Below are 12,410 nucleotides of genomic sequence, written 5' to 3' on the forward strand. Positions count from 1 at the left end.
AACACAAGTCTAAACATCAACTACATGTTAATAATCAAATTAACAATCAATATCAACAAAATCATAGCGTCTCAAACAAGAAACTTTACTTCAAAATTCACTCGTTATGCTTCACTTGCTACTATCACTATTCAATTCAATCCTCATACTGCTTTACCCAATGTAACCACTTGCTTCGTACCACAAGACGTTCCACAATGATCTATGTCGTCTAATTCTAAAACCCATGCTATGTCGTTCGCTCAACCCTAGACATCTGCTACCCATACTTGCTACAACGATGTAAACCCTTATCACCTACGCCATGTGTGCTTTCGATTCAATCATATTCTTAAAGTTCAAACTTTCCAAACTTATTCTATTAAACCCCACCTTGCAACTTAATCAAAATACTTCAAATCAATCAACTCCAATTATTCAAACTTTATAGATCTAATTAATCAAGTTATTTTAAATCAAACAAATCAAAGCAATCATAACTAAGTTTATCAAAGAAGATGTTTTTGCCATTTTTTTTATCTAAACATATTTTATCTTTCTCAATCGTACAATACTTTATTTGATTTTTGGATTTAAACAACTTCAATTCTAATAATTTATTAATTTTAAGTGATTAGTCTCATACAATAAAATCCATTTTACCGTACTCGTAGTTTTGTCTCTTATCCTCATTTATCCCAGCTCGTTTCATTCCCAACCCTAAGGAATCCTTCCCTTTTCAAATTTCCAAGATTTGCAACTTTTATCAAAAGACGTTTTAGAAACTTTAATATTTTATTAAATTAACTCAAGAGTTCAATTTATATTTAATAATATTTTACACAACTACGATCTTCTAATTTACAACCAAAACGTATTAAGATTCTTGTTTTCCCTAAAAAAATCATCATGCCTTTCAAATGTTTTGTAACCCACACGATGGGACATATTATGTGGACCATCCGACGACCTAAGTAATTATGAAGGCCTATATAATTATCGAAGTCCTCGCATGGAAATCATAGTGTGTACAATTGTGTGTCATAATATAGGATCGGAAATAGTTGGCATAACGGTACAAATGTGGAGATGATAAGGACATGGTGGATACGCCGCTGGTACATCCTATATATAAGTGTCCTTATCGATTTTTATTTGGAACATTGCTTTGACTATCCAAGGCTCTGTATTATGATAAAAAAATTATTATATCTAAAATTTTCATTTCCTAACAAAAAATAAAAATAAAATTATGGTGTTGTTTAGTTTTCTCTAATTTCAGGATGAAATTCCCTAAAGAAGGGGAGACTGTAACAACTTGGTTTTTCCATATATTAAACCCGACCCGCTTTCATAATCGGGTGATTTTATCAAATAAAATATCGCGTTTATAGGGTAAACTAATTACTATAATAGCATTGTTTATTTAATTATGTATATATATATATAACTTTTGAGTTATGGCAATACTTACCCTCAACTAAACTTTTATCTCTTTATGTTTCCATCTCTAAACCATAAGAACTAAAATGCAATTATTGTTATTATATCCCCAGCCCTTCTACCCATATCCTTACCCGTGAACCAATTCGGGTATCCAAGACCCTTTTTAGTTAACTTGCACCTTAATTTTCGTAGTTTACTTGAAATTTGAATTTATAATTGTGTTAATATTATCTTGTTCGGCCTAACCAACACTTATATTAGGTTAATTGGATCAAATCACGAAACGAACCCGTGTTTTTCATGGGCCGAATTCAACCTAATTCTTAAACCCTTATATAAAAATCATTGTAACCTAATTAATCCAGTATGCACCTTCGTCTGGCCGTCGCGAACTATAAACCTAACATTAATCGTATTATATCGGCCCATAAAGATCATACTGGTTCGTTCTTGGTGCCGTCAGTAGCGGGTCTTGGTACACCATCAATTCATCATCTAAGCAGGTAATTAAACATAGTTATATGCTCGTTATAATATGTAAACCAATAACCCTAACCTAAATCTAATAAACAATGAACAGATTAGCGGATTGTAAGATCTAGGGTTTATGTCAATTAGGGGCGTCTGACAGTTTCTGTATATAATTTCTCGTTTGCGTTTAAAACTCAATTTTCATGTTAGAACATATGGTTGTGTATGTGAGTTGGGACCTGGTGGTCGCGGGTTCGAACCCGGACACCCGGTGTTTTAGGTTTATTTTTATTAGTTTTTTTTGTTAATTAATACAATTAATTTTAATAAAGGGTGATTTAATAATTAGCTAAAAAATAAACAATATCCTATGAAAACCGACATCAATAAGTTACGTCTTTTGCCAAAATTTTGTTAAAAGCTTTCGTTACGTGTATATATATACTTATTTATATATATATATGTATATATTTATATTGATAAGTATTATAAGGATATTTTATTAATAGTGTACCTTATTCTTTTTATTTAAAACCCGACACTTTAATTCACGTTTCTCGTCATTGAACGTTTTTATAAACTTGCTTATATTTATATTATATATATATATTGTATATAATAAACTTATTAAATAGATTTTTATCAAAAGATTCAAACAAATTTTATTTACATCTTACTACATATTATATCTAAATAAGTACCCATTATTATTATAATTATTTATTTATTTAGTTTAGTACATGTTATATTTATTTATTTGCAAATAATTAACTATTTGTCCGTAATTTATTTATTCGAATAAGTATAAGTATATCTCCAGTTATATTAATCATATTATTTTAATTAATTTGTATATTTAATTATTTATTTAGATATTATTATTTTAAGCATATCTTGCATCTGAATTCTTTAAAATTGTTTAAGTATTTATTAAATATTACTTTTAGTTTAAAGGTGAATATGTAAATAATAAAAAGTGATGTTTCTTATAAATGATAATAAAAAATATTAATCTCTGAAATAATAATTGAAATCAATCAATCAATAATCATTCTAATCCCAATTCTAACTTAATCACATCAAAATCCTAAACTCATTATTCGTGTTGTCTCATTATTAATTTACTCATATTAATATTACTTAAATAGGAATCTTTGACGATATATTCCGAAGGATTTATCTTTCTCTCATCATCTTCACTTATATTTCGTTCATCCGATCAGGTGAGTAATCACTCCCCTTTTTTACTTATTTTTAACCTTTTTGGGGACATATGCGTATCCGTATCACATTTATCTATTATCTAGTATTCAAAATCGCAACTGTTTAATCCTTGTGTGTATATCAGTTTATGCCTAACTTGCTATTTGCTTACTTGCTTTATTTGAATCGCATTAGGAGAGATCCAACATATTCTCAGTCTAGTATGATCATGTTTTGGATAAAAATCAGCTAAGGATAATGTATCCAAATCTGTAAATGTGAGGTATAGTGCTATGATATTAACAACGATTATGTGAACGAAATAATGAAGACCACCGAGATTTGTTGCTAGGAAAAACCCATTGATCTTGTTCAGATCAAAGGAAAAAAACCCCGGGTGATGACAAATCGTCTATCACCACTTTATTAATCACAAAAAAGGTTACAATGGGTGGAGGTTGTGATCAACGAATACAATAATGCTATGTGTTTGTGATTATAGAGAACTTAGTGCTTGAGTAAGTGCGAGTGTAACTATATGACCTAGTATTGATCACAAACTCGATATATAAAGAAAAGAAAAATACAAGTAACAACTAACTCCTACTAATCCGCAATTTCTCCACTCTCTTACTTCGTGCCTTTTGACCACGTGCTATAGAAGTCCAGTAGCGAAATTGATGGTGGACTGAGTGTTAGAGCCGTTGCATTCATTAAATAATAACCTACACACATGAGACAATCGTTAATAATACCAACTGCTGAGGATCCTTGATCCTATCACAGCTCCGGAGCCCTTTAGTAGGATAATTGATCCAGATCTGTCGTCAAGAATAACATATCCTCAGTGTCGAAATTATCCGCCCTAACAGATCATGCGACCGTCGTAGTTGCCATCGTCCGACGCATTGACAATGGTTTCACCAACACCTCATTTTTGGTAACCAATGCCAATTCGCATGGCAACGGTTTAGCCCTGTCTTTATGTTTGATTGTTTGTGTATGTGCTATGGTTTAACTGTTTATTGATGACCGTCGTTTGAGTCAATCAAAAACCTAATTATTCTAAATAGTTAGAGCAAGTAGGGTATCATATCACAAGGAGTATGTGGTCAATGTATTCGTGTAACAGATTTCTAATTATGAAGTGACTGGTTTTTTAGTGCTGATCACACAAGCAATTTTAGTAAAAGTAGAGAACTAAGAAACGAATAAATAAACGAGTTGTAAACAGTTAACAAAGCAAATCACACCCGGGAATTCAAGTAAGCAACCAACAGTATCTCATGCAACCTAACAGATTAATTATCAACGATTAACTAAAAACTGATTAATCAGACAAAACCTTAGACATCAACAATTACTTTACACACGGCACTGGTTATCAAACAGTCATTGCCAGTGTGACTCAGTTAAGGGTAAGTGTACGTTTTATCGTATTTAATCTAACCAAACAGTGGTAACAGATCGTTCAGACTAACGTAAACCTAAACCGACCGAACACACAGAAATACTAAACATCAATAATCATATATAAATCATCAATAACAATACATAAGTATTCTTAATCACATGAGAAAAACTGTAAAAGGTTACAAACTATACATCCCGGGTGCGATTCTAGGAGATTAGCCGAGCCTTGACATCATTGGGTCCTCAATACAGATGATATGAATCATATGTAGGGTCTTGGCACGGGCTATGGTGGTGGAAATCGCCTCTTGGAGCTGCTATTAATTGCCTTCAGCCGCCAAGAATGAGATGGAATGAAAGATAGGTCAAAATGGAGCCAAAAACCCTTTGAAAATGCTGTTACGAACTCAGGACTGTGGCCCACGGTCTCCACCGTGGGTCACGGTGGTTGCCGGGCTATACTGGACCGTGGCCCACGGTCCAACCGTGGGTCACGGTGGCTTCACCGTGGGTTAGAGGCCATGGTATGGTGGCTTCTGTCCGATTTTGGGCTGGGTTGACCATGGGCCACGGTTTGACCGTGGGCCACGGTGGGACACTTTCCCAAAATCTTGTTTTCTTCATATCTTTCTCGTTTCAACTCCGTTTTCTTCGCCGTTTTCGCCCACGTTCTCGTAATTTCATCCTCTATCTCATCATACTCTGGGAGCTGAATTTCAACCAACTTGTATAGTGGCTTCGATCTTCCCCAGATATCATTCCATGCTCGTACAAGTCTCCAATTTATCATCTTTAACGATCAATGACCTGAAATACAAAAACACGTATGAAGTACCGAAATTTCTAGAATAAACAATTAAAACTAAACAATAAATGAACTAAAACATATAAAATTAACCGACCATCATTTATCTTACATGAACAATTTGCATCTTTCTTTATATATTATATACACTATTACTGTTGTGTCTTAAACTGGTGTTTTACTCACTCAACATGTGTTGTTGACAAAAATATATTTTATATGCATTTGCAGGTTATCATCTTGGTTGTTTAGCAAGATGAAGATCACGTAGAGATGCTTTTTAGGATACAAACTTAATTAATCATTGTTGTAATTTCGTTATACTTGATGTACTTAACTGTAATTGTTTTATTTGAAATTATTAAATAGATATTGAAACTTATAATGTTGCATGATAGTAACCTTGAGATCTGTGACAATTAGTTCACGCCCCGACATTTCCGTCGTAGGTTGGGGTGTGACATTGGACCTCCTCTACTGTCATCTGGAAAAATGTGTATTCGATTCGTTAACAGGCCTAGTTGTTTGTGTGAATTGTGATGGTTATTGGTTATTGAAATTTGAAATTGTGAATGGATGGGGTTTCAGGCCGAGATGAAGTTTAAAGATAAGTGGCTTGCTTGTATTTCCATCGGAGAACAGACGTTTCGCACCGAAATTTCTGACCAGTTAAGTGCTGATAATTATATTCGGGTGGGACCGAGTAGCCTGGATACCTGCTAGTTTGTTAAAAGTTATTTAATGTTATTACTCAAGAAAATTAAATAGATAAAAGCTAAAAGTTAATAAACTAGTATATCATTCTATTACTCAATGACTGTTATAAATAGAGTTTGCTGATTTGGCTTGGGAAAACGAGTATGTATGTATGTTTCAGCTAATCGGGCCGGGTATCACTTAATACTATACCTGTGGATTTTTTTTAAACTAATCCCATGCCTGGCCTCAAGCCCGAATACCCGTTCGGTCATCCTTCCTGGATGTTTTAGGTTTGCTGATCGGGCTTGGATTTATTTGCCATGCCTTTTTGGGATTTTGTGATAGGTTATGCATGTAAAATTTTAAATTATGCTTGTTTTGTATTGAGATTGTACATAGTTTATAAATTATTGATGAAACATCTTGGGATAAAAAATCACTCTGTGGGCCCAGCCGGCCTGGCTTAGCCCAACCCGAAAAAACCGAGACTGACCCACCTTATATCAGTCCGGTCTTCGATTTTTTTTTAAAAACATTTCAGGATCAATTCGATTTCAACTTTGTTAATTATATTTTTTGAATAATTTGCAGGACCATGAAGCCTCAATGGAACTCTGTAAGTGAATTTTCAAGCCCATGAGTGGTTTTGTTAAATTAAGTCATTATCACTTTGTTCCGCTTGTTTGTTCCATGAATTAAAAAAAATAATAATAAGTAGCCATTTTCACTAAATGTATTATCCAAATAGCCATTCACAAATTTTTTTATAGATTATCAATTTGACTATTACAAAATCTTTTAATAAAAGGAAACTCAACCAATACCCTGTGTGATGTCACATTTGAGTTATGTTACAGGAGAAAAAGTTCCTTATGGAAAGAAATGGGCCTCATGTTGCAAAGATATCTGTTTTGAGGTTTGTTCCAAAAAGTTATATTATTTTAACTTGTGTTGTATGCTTGTAGGACCATAACTTAATAAAGTTCTTTAATGTGAATTTTTCTTTTTCTGCAGACCAATAGACTGTCAAAAAACCACCTGATTGGACATTGTGAGGTAGATCTGTTTGAATTTCTTAGCAGGGTAAGTTTTTTTTAAAAAAGTATTATTATTGTTTAATTGTAAATTTGATGGAATATAAAACATCAAGGTTTTATGTTTTATAGGATTCAGATTCTGGCAAAGAAGTGTTTAATTTACTGCATCCATCATCACCCGATGTTGTGGTTGGCAACATATCCCTTTCATGTTCTGTCGAGGTGTGTTAGTATGTTACAGTACCATCATGGTCATTCGGTCCTGGTTGATTAATGTAACTTTATTTATTATTATTTGCAGGACCCAATTGAAACTGAGAAAAGTTTTGCAAGGCGGATTTTGTCTATTGTTGTATGTTTGTGATCATCTTTAATCTTTTTGTAGAAATCATTTTCATTTATTATGATCTGTTAACTGTTTTAAAATGGTTCAACTCAAAAACATGTCAACCTGAACTCGGCCTGTTTCTAAATAGTTTTGGTTATGCAGGATTATAATGGTGATGGACAATTATCCTTCTCAGAGTTCTCGGATTTAATAAATGTATTTGGCAATAAACACGCAGACGAAAAGGTTTTCAGTTATTAATATACTTGTTTAAATTTGCAGTATGACGGGCCAGATGTTACATAAACATTTTATATATTTTATTTCAGAAATTGGAGCTCTTTAAAGCGGCTGATGAAAACGGAGATGGTGTTGTCAGCATAGACGAGCTCGCTACACTATTAGCCGTACAACAAGAAAAGTATGTCAGATGATACTGTGATATTGCATGTTTTTAATACTACGATGAAGTGTAACATATGTTATGCTTTGTTCATTCAGGGAGCCACTGATTAATAACTGTCCTGTTTGTGGGGAGTCTCTAGACGTTTCCGATAAGCTGAACTCGATGATTCATATGTCGTTATGTTTTGATGAAGGGACTGGTAACCAGCTTATGACCGGAGGCTTCTTAACAGATAAACAAGCTTCATACGGGTAAGATATTATTACCATGAGATGATTATGGTTTGATTAAAGTCTTAATCTCATATAAATTATTTCATCTTTCTAGGTGGATGTTTAAACTCTCAGAATGGGCTCATGTTTCGTCCTATGATGCCGGCTTGAACTCTGGCTCAAATGCCTCCCATATTGTGGTACACACTCTCTCTATTTACATGTGTACACACGCGTGCGCGTATATATAGAGATATAGTGTTAGGATAAAATACAAATAAATTTTATGGTGCGAAGTGTGCGAAGTGAGAAAAACCCATGTGGTGGCTTTTTTGTAATATCTCTAAATAGAGTAATTACGCTACAACAAAGTTGAACTAAAGTAATAATATTTACACTACTTAGAAACTATAGCATAATTGTTATTTCTCTAGTTCAATTTTGTTGAAGCGTTAGAGTAATTACGAAAATGCCACTGCATGGATTTTCCTTAAAGAAGTACGCTTGGCACACTAATTGTTGTGTGTGTGTGTGACAATACCTGAGCAACTGCATTGGATGTTAGGTTTTTGATAGGAAGAAAAAGAGGCTTGTGGAAGAAATAATTGATGGAAAGATTGTTTTATCAATGAGAGCTATCTATCAATCTAAAGTAGGCCTTGGAATTATGGACAAAGGTAATTTACTAATGAGTTCATTTAATAAATAATATTTCATATTTATCCTTTTTATTAAATTCAGTTTATAATATAACCGCAGGGGCGAAAGAATTATTGCAAAGCATATCAGAAAAGCAGGGCAAGAAAATGAATACAACCGAATCTGCAAAAGATATACCCGCATTTCTCAAATTCTTCAAGGCAGGGATAAAAAATTCTACTCAAAATAAATCATGTTTAACAACTTATTTTATGCTAATATTGTGTTGTTGATATTCTATAGGATCAAATCAATATGGCTGAAGCTAAATACCCTTTCATTTTAAAACATTCAATGAATTCTTTATAAGAGAGTTGAAACCGGGAGCCCGACCAGTTGCCTTTGCAGGGCGTGATGATGTGGCGGTTTGTGCTGCTGATTGTCGGTTAATGGCGTTTAATACAGTTGAAGAAAGTGTTAGATTTTGGATCAAGGTTTCTTTCACTAAACTCCATATTACACTCACAAATAGTATTTGTCTATATTCACAAATGGGCCTCACGAATACCCTGATGATCAGTGCTCAGACAACAGACAAATATGATTTTAACTTTATTTAATGAACTTTTAGGGTAAGAAGTTTTCGCTACGAGGGCTTCTCGGCAATGTACCTTACTCAGATGCTTTCATTGGTGGCACACTTGTGATATTTCGTTTGGCGCCACAGGTATGTTTTTTTTTCTCTTTCTTTTTTTCTTTTTTTTTATCTTTTTTAATATTTTGACCGATTATGCAAGTGGTTATATTTTTCTTGACAGGATTATCATCGGTTCCATTTCCCGGTTTCAGGAAAGATCGAGCAGATTGTTGACATACCAGGATGCTTATATACGGTACGTTCACGATGCATTATGTCACACGACTACTTACATTTGGTGTTTTTGGTTTCCCTCTTGTTCATATAAATTATCATTTGTGAATATTAGGTCAACCCCATAGCGGTAAATGGTAAATATTGCAACGTGTTCACGGAGAACAAACGCGCTGTATCGATTATATTAACCTCAGATTTCGAGAAGGTTTGCTATCTACATTTGGTGTAAACTACCAATTTTTATATATATTTTTTTAAATTGAATTTATATCATAATTACTACTTAGGTGGCATTTGTGGCAATTGGAGCAACCATGGTTGGCAGTATCACATTCACCAAGAAGAAGGGAGATTATGTCCAGAAAGGAGATGAGGTTAAAAAAATACGTCTTTTTTTAGCTAATTTTACAGAAATACACGTAAGCACTTGCACACGCGTTAAAGGTTAATGGATTCAAGTGTTTATGTGTTTCTCTCCGTTTCTCTCCGTTTCTTACTAAAAACTGGTTCTATAATATCTATATTGAAGGACCTATGTATACGGGGCATGTTAATACAAAACCATTTTTTTAAGTAGAGAATCGCATAAACGCCTGTGCACAGTTCTTAAAAGAGAAAATGGGGCGGTTATGCAGTTATACAACCGCCTTATATAAGTACAAGTGTGTATGTGATTCTTGCAGTTTTCTACTTAAAATTGGTTTTGTACCGAAAATCCCAATTTCTGACGATACTTTCTATTTTACAGTTTGAGTATTTCTCGTTTGGTGGAAGTACAGTCATATGCGTTTTTCAGAAGGTTAGTTACTCTTCATAATAATATTTTAAAAAGTATCTTTTTAATAAATTTTTAGCATAAATTTAATAATAAAAATGGTTTCGTAGGATTCAATCGCGTTAGACAAGGACCTTTTGGCTTACAGCGCAAGATCAATCGAAACCCTAGTTTCAGTTGGAATGCAGTTGGGCGTGTCAGTTAGAAAAAGAACAGAACTTCCATTACCAGACATAAAAGACATAACTATCTTTTAGTTACAACTGCCAGTAATATAATTAAAGACAATAACTGATGTCCTAATAACATGGTTTTGTTTCTTGACTTAACTTACTTGTAGAAATACCAAAAACGCCCCTGGTTCTTCAACTATCAAGTCTCGTCTGATTTCAGTTTGACAATACCATCCATGGCTTGTAGTTTCTTTTGTGTAATCTTTTCAACTTCCGGGTACTCGGATGTTCTTGCAATGCCAACCGATTTGCACCAGTCGTAGAACATATCGAGTTCAGTGTACTGTTTGGCCACTCGGTTGGTTATATTGTATACCTTGGTGGCATGTGGGAGGGCGAGGTATTCGAACCGGTCCATCAATTCACCCATTACTTCTTTTATGTCGCTATAAATTTGGAAACTTTGAGTTAGAATTGTGTATAGAGCCACCATCACCATCCTGTCATGCCTTGCTTCCCCTGTGAATAATATCCACAAAGTAAATATATGTTTTTTCTTTGTTATAATCAACATGGAGAAGAAAGTAGTAGGAATGTGTTGACTATGATTACAAATTATAACAACAAAAAAACAATGATCTTGTATTAAGAGAGCTAACTTAAATACAAATATGTGGCGCATTTGGTTCACATAATTATTCTAATGAATTGGAATTGGAATTTGTTAAGAAATTGAAATTTGAATGAAAGGGTTAGAAGTTTGCCAAATCAGTAGGATTTGATGGAGTTGGTGTTTGTTAAAGTGTAATGTGTCTATCTGATGCATTTGGTTGATAAAATAATCATGTTTGGTTTGTAAATTTCTTTAAAAAAGAAAAAGAAAAGACGGAATATGGTGGTCGTGGTGGCGATGATGACGAAGAAGGTTAAATCCCAACACTTATTAAATTTTCCAAGTATATGAAAGGGATTTTGAGTTCCAAATCCACGGGAGATATAACCTGCTGGCCGACAAGCAAGAAACCGCTCAATAAGTTGTGTTAAATGAGTAATCCGAGCAAATAGTTGTTCGTTTTCCATTTCCCGAACAGGCACGACTACATCTTCACGTTCCGTAACTTGTTCTTCTTCTTCTTCGTTTTCCTCGAGTGCAAACGAGCTACCCGTCCCTTTCTTTCCCTGCATTTTATATTCAAGCTCCTCATCAAGAAACAGCGAATACATCCTAACAAACGCTGCATAATCCCACGTGCTGGATCTAAGTGTGTCCCTAAAATCCGACATGTTTAGCATACGCGTCCCACGTCGTGTGGCACAAAATATCTCACGCGCGTATCTCTTGTTTCCATCGCGAAGCAACCGATGGACCAACATGAGCGTCTTCAAGGCCACAACCCAGCTTCGGGTTTTGTTTAGACGTCGAGAGATGGTGTTAACACATGAAGATACATACAGAGGCGAGTCGGATGTTAGAGTCAAGATTTGTTGGATGTAACATTCCTCGGCCGGGTATTCGTTGTGTGACGTGGCCTTCACGATTGCAACATCAAGGTCGGCTAACGAGCCTCGCTGGGCTAGGCGAATGCTCGTGTGATCCTTCACTGCTGCAATGGCCCTACTGAACCTACCCATCATTGAATCAAGAAATTGAATGAGAGAACATTAGGAATTCATGCATGGGGTAGTTTGTGATTTTGTAAAAATAGGTTAAGATTTGACTTTATTTGTGGTCAACCCAATGAAAGTCATAGGTCAAGATTTTGACTTCTTTCTATCTAATTTTCCTTGAATTCTTCTTGTTTGGGCATGGCTAATTAGATGCCAATACCATCCATTTCTCTATCTTCTAGCATTTAAATGTGGAGATATAATGGATGTCAAAACAGCAAACTTTAGGTTTTTCTTTTTAATAACCAACCAATTTTTACTGTGGTTAACAAAATCCTGAAT

The 12,410-nt window shown here is 34.3% G+C and overlaps 1 protein-coding gene and 1 pseudogene across 2 annotated transcripts; one reads left to right on the top strand and one right to left on the bottom strand.

Moving 5' to 3' along the window:
• Positions 1 to 5,846: 5,846 nt before the first annotated feature.
• LOC143636802 (phosphatidylserine decarboxylase proenzyme 2-like) lies at positions 5,847 to 10,569 on the top strand (annotated as a pseudogene). Its single transcript, XR_013154315.1, has 19 exons — positions 5,847 to 5,985; positions 6,608 to 6,632; positions 6,874 to 6,936; positions 7,031 to 7,099; positions 7,183 to 7,275; positions 7,355 to 7,405; positions 7,544 to 7,627; positions 7,711 to 7,802; positions 7,883 to 8,038; positions 8,115 to 8,199; positions 8,565 to 8,676; positions 8,759 to 8,859; positions 8,942 to 9,132; positions 9,270 to 9,365; positions 9,457 to 9,531; positions 9,625 to 9,717; positions 9,800 to 9,886; positions 10,261 to 10,311; positions 10,398 to 10,569. The product of XR_013154315.1 is annotated as a phosphatidylserine decarboxylase proenzyme 2-like (transcript).
• Positions 10,570 to 10,659: 90 nt separating this feature from the next.
• LOC143636808 (putative clathrin assembly protein At1g03050) lies at positions 10,660 to 12,227 on the bottom strand. Its single transcript, XM_077104307.1, has 2 exons — positions 11,462 to 12,227; positions 10,660 to 10,979 (listed from the first exon to the last, which is right to left on the bottom strand). Exons 1-2 carry the CDS (start codon positions 12,093 to 12,095, stop codon positions 10,660 to 10,662), a joined length of 954 nt encoding a protein of 317 aa, XP_076960422.1. The 5' UTR covers positions 12,096 to 12,227.
• Positions 12,228 to 12,410: the final 183 nt, after the last annotated feature.

Source organism: Bidens hawaiensis, unplaced genomic scaffold (genome assembly GCF_021521415.1).
Source record: "Bidens hawaiensis isolate Kalapana, Puna unplaced genomic scaffold, B.hawaiensis_p1.1 tig00000599_1, whole genome shotgun sequence".
Lineage (NCBI taxonomy): Eukaryota > Viridiplantae > Streptophyta > Magnoliopsida > Asterales > Asteraceae > Bidens > Bidens hawaiensis.

Bases quoted from the DNA above. Each gene is read 5' to 3' on its own strand.
- LOC143636808 (XM_077104307.1), bottom strand. From the start codon at position 12,095: ATGATGGGTAGGTTCAGTAGGGCCATTGCAGCAGTGAAGGATCACACG. The intron at 10,980-11,461 runs GTTATATCTCCC...TATTATTCACAG, and splicing joins TCTTGCTTGTCGGCCAGCAG to GGGAAGCAAGGCATGACAGG.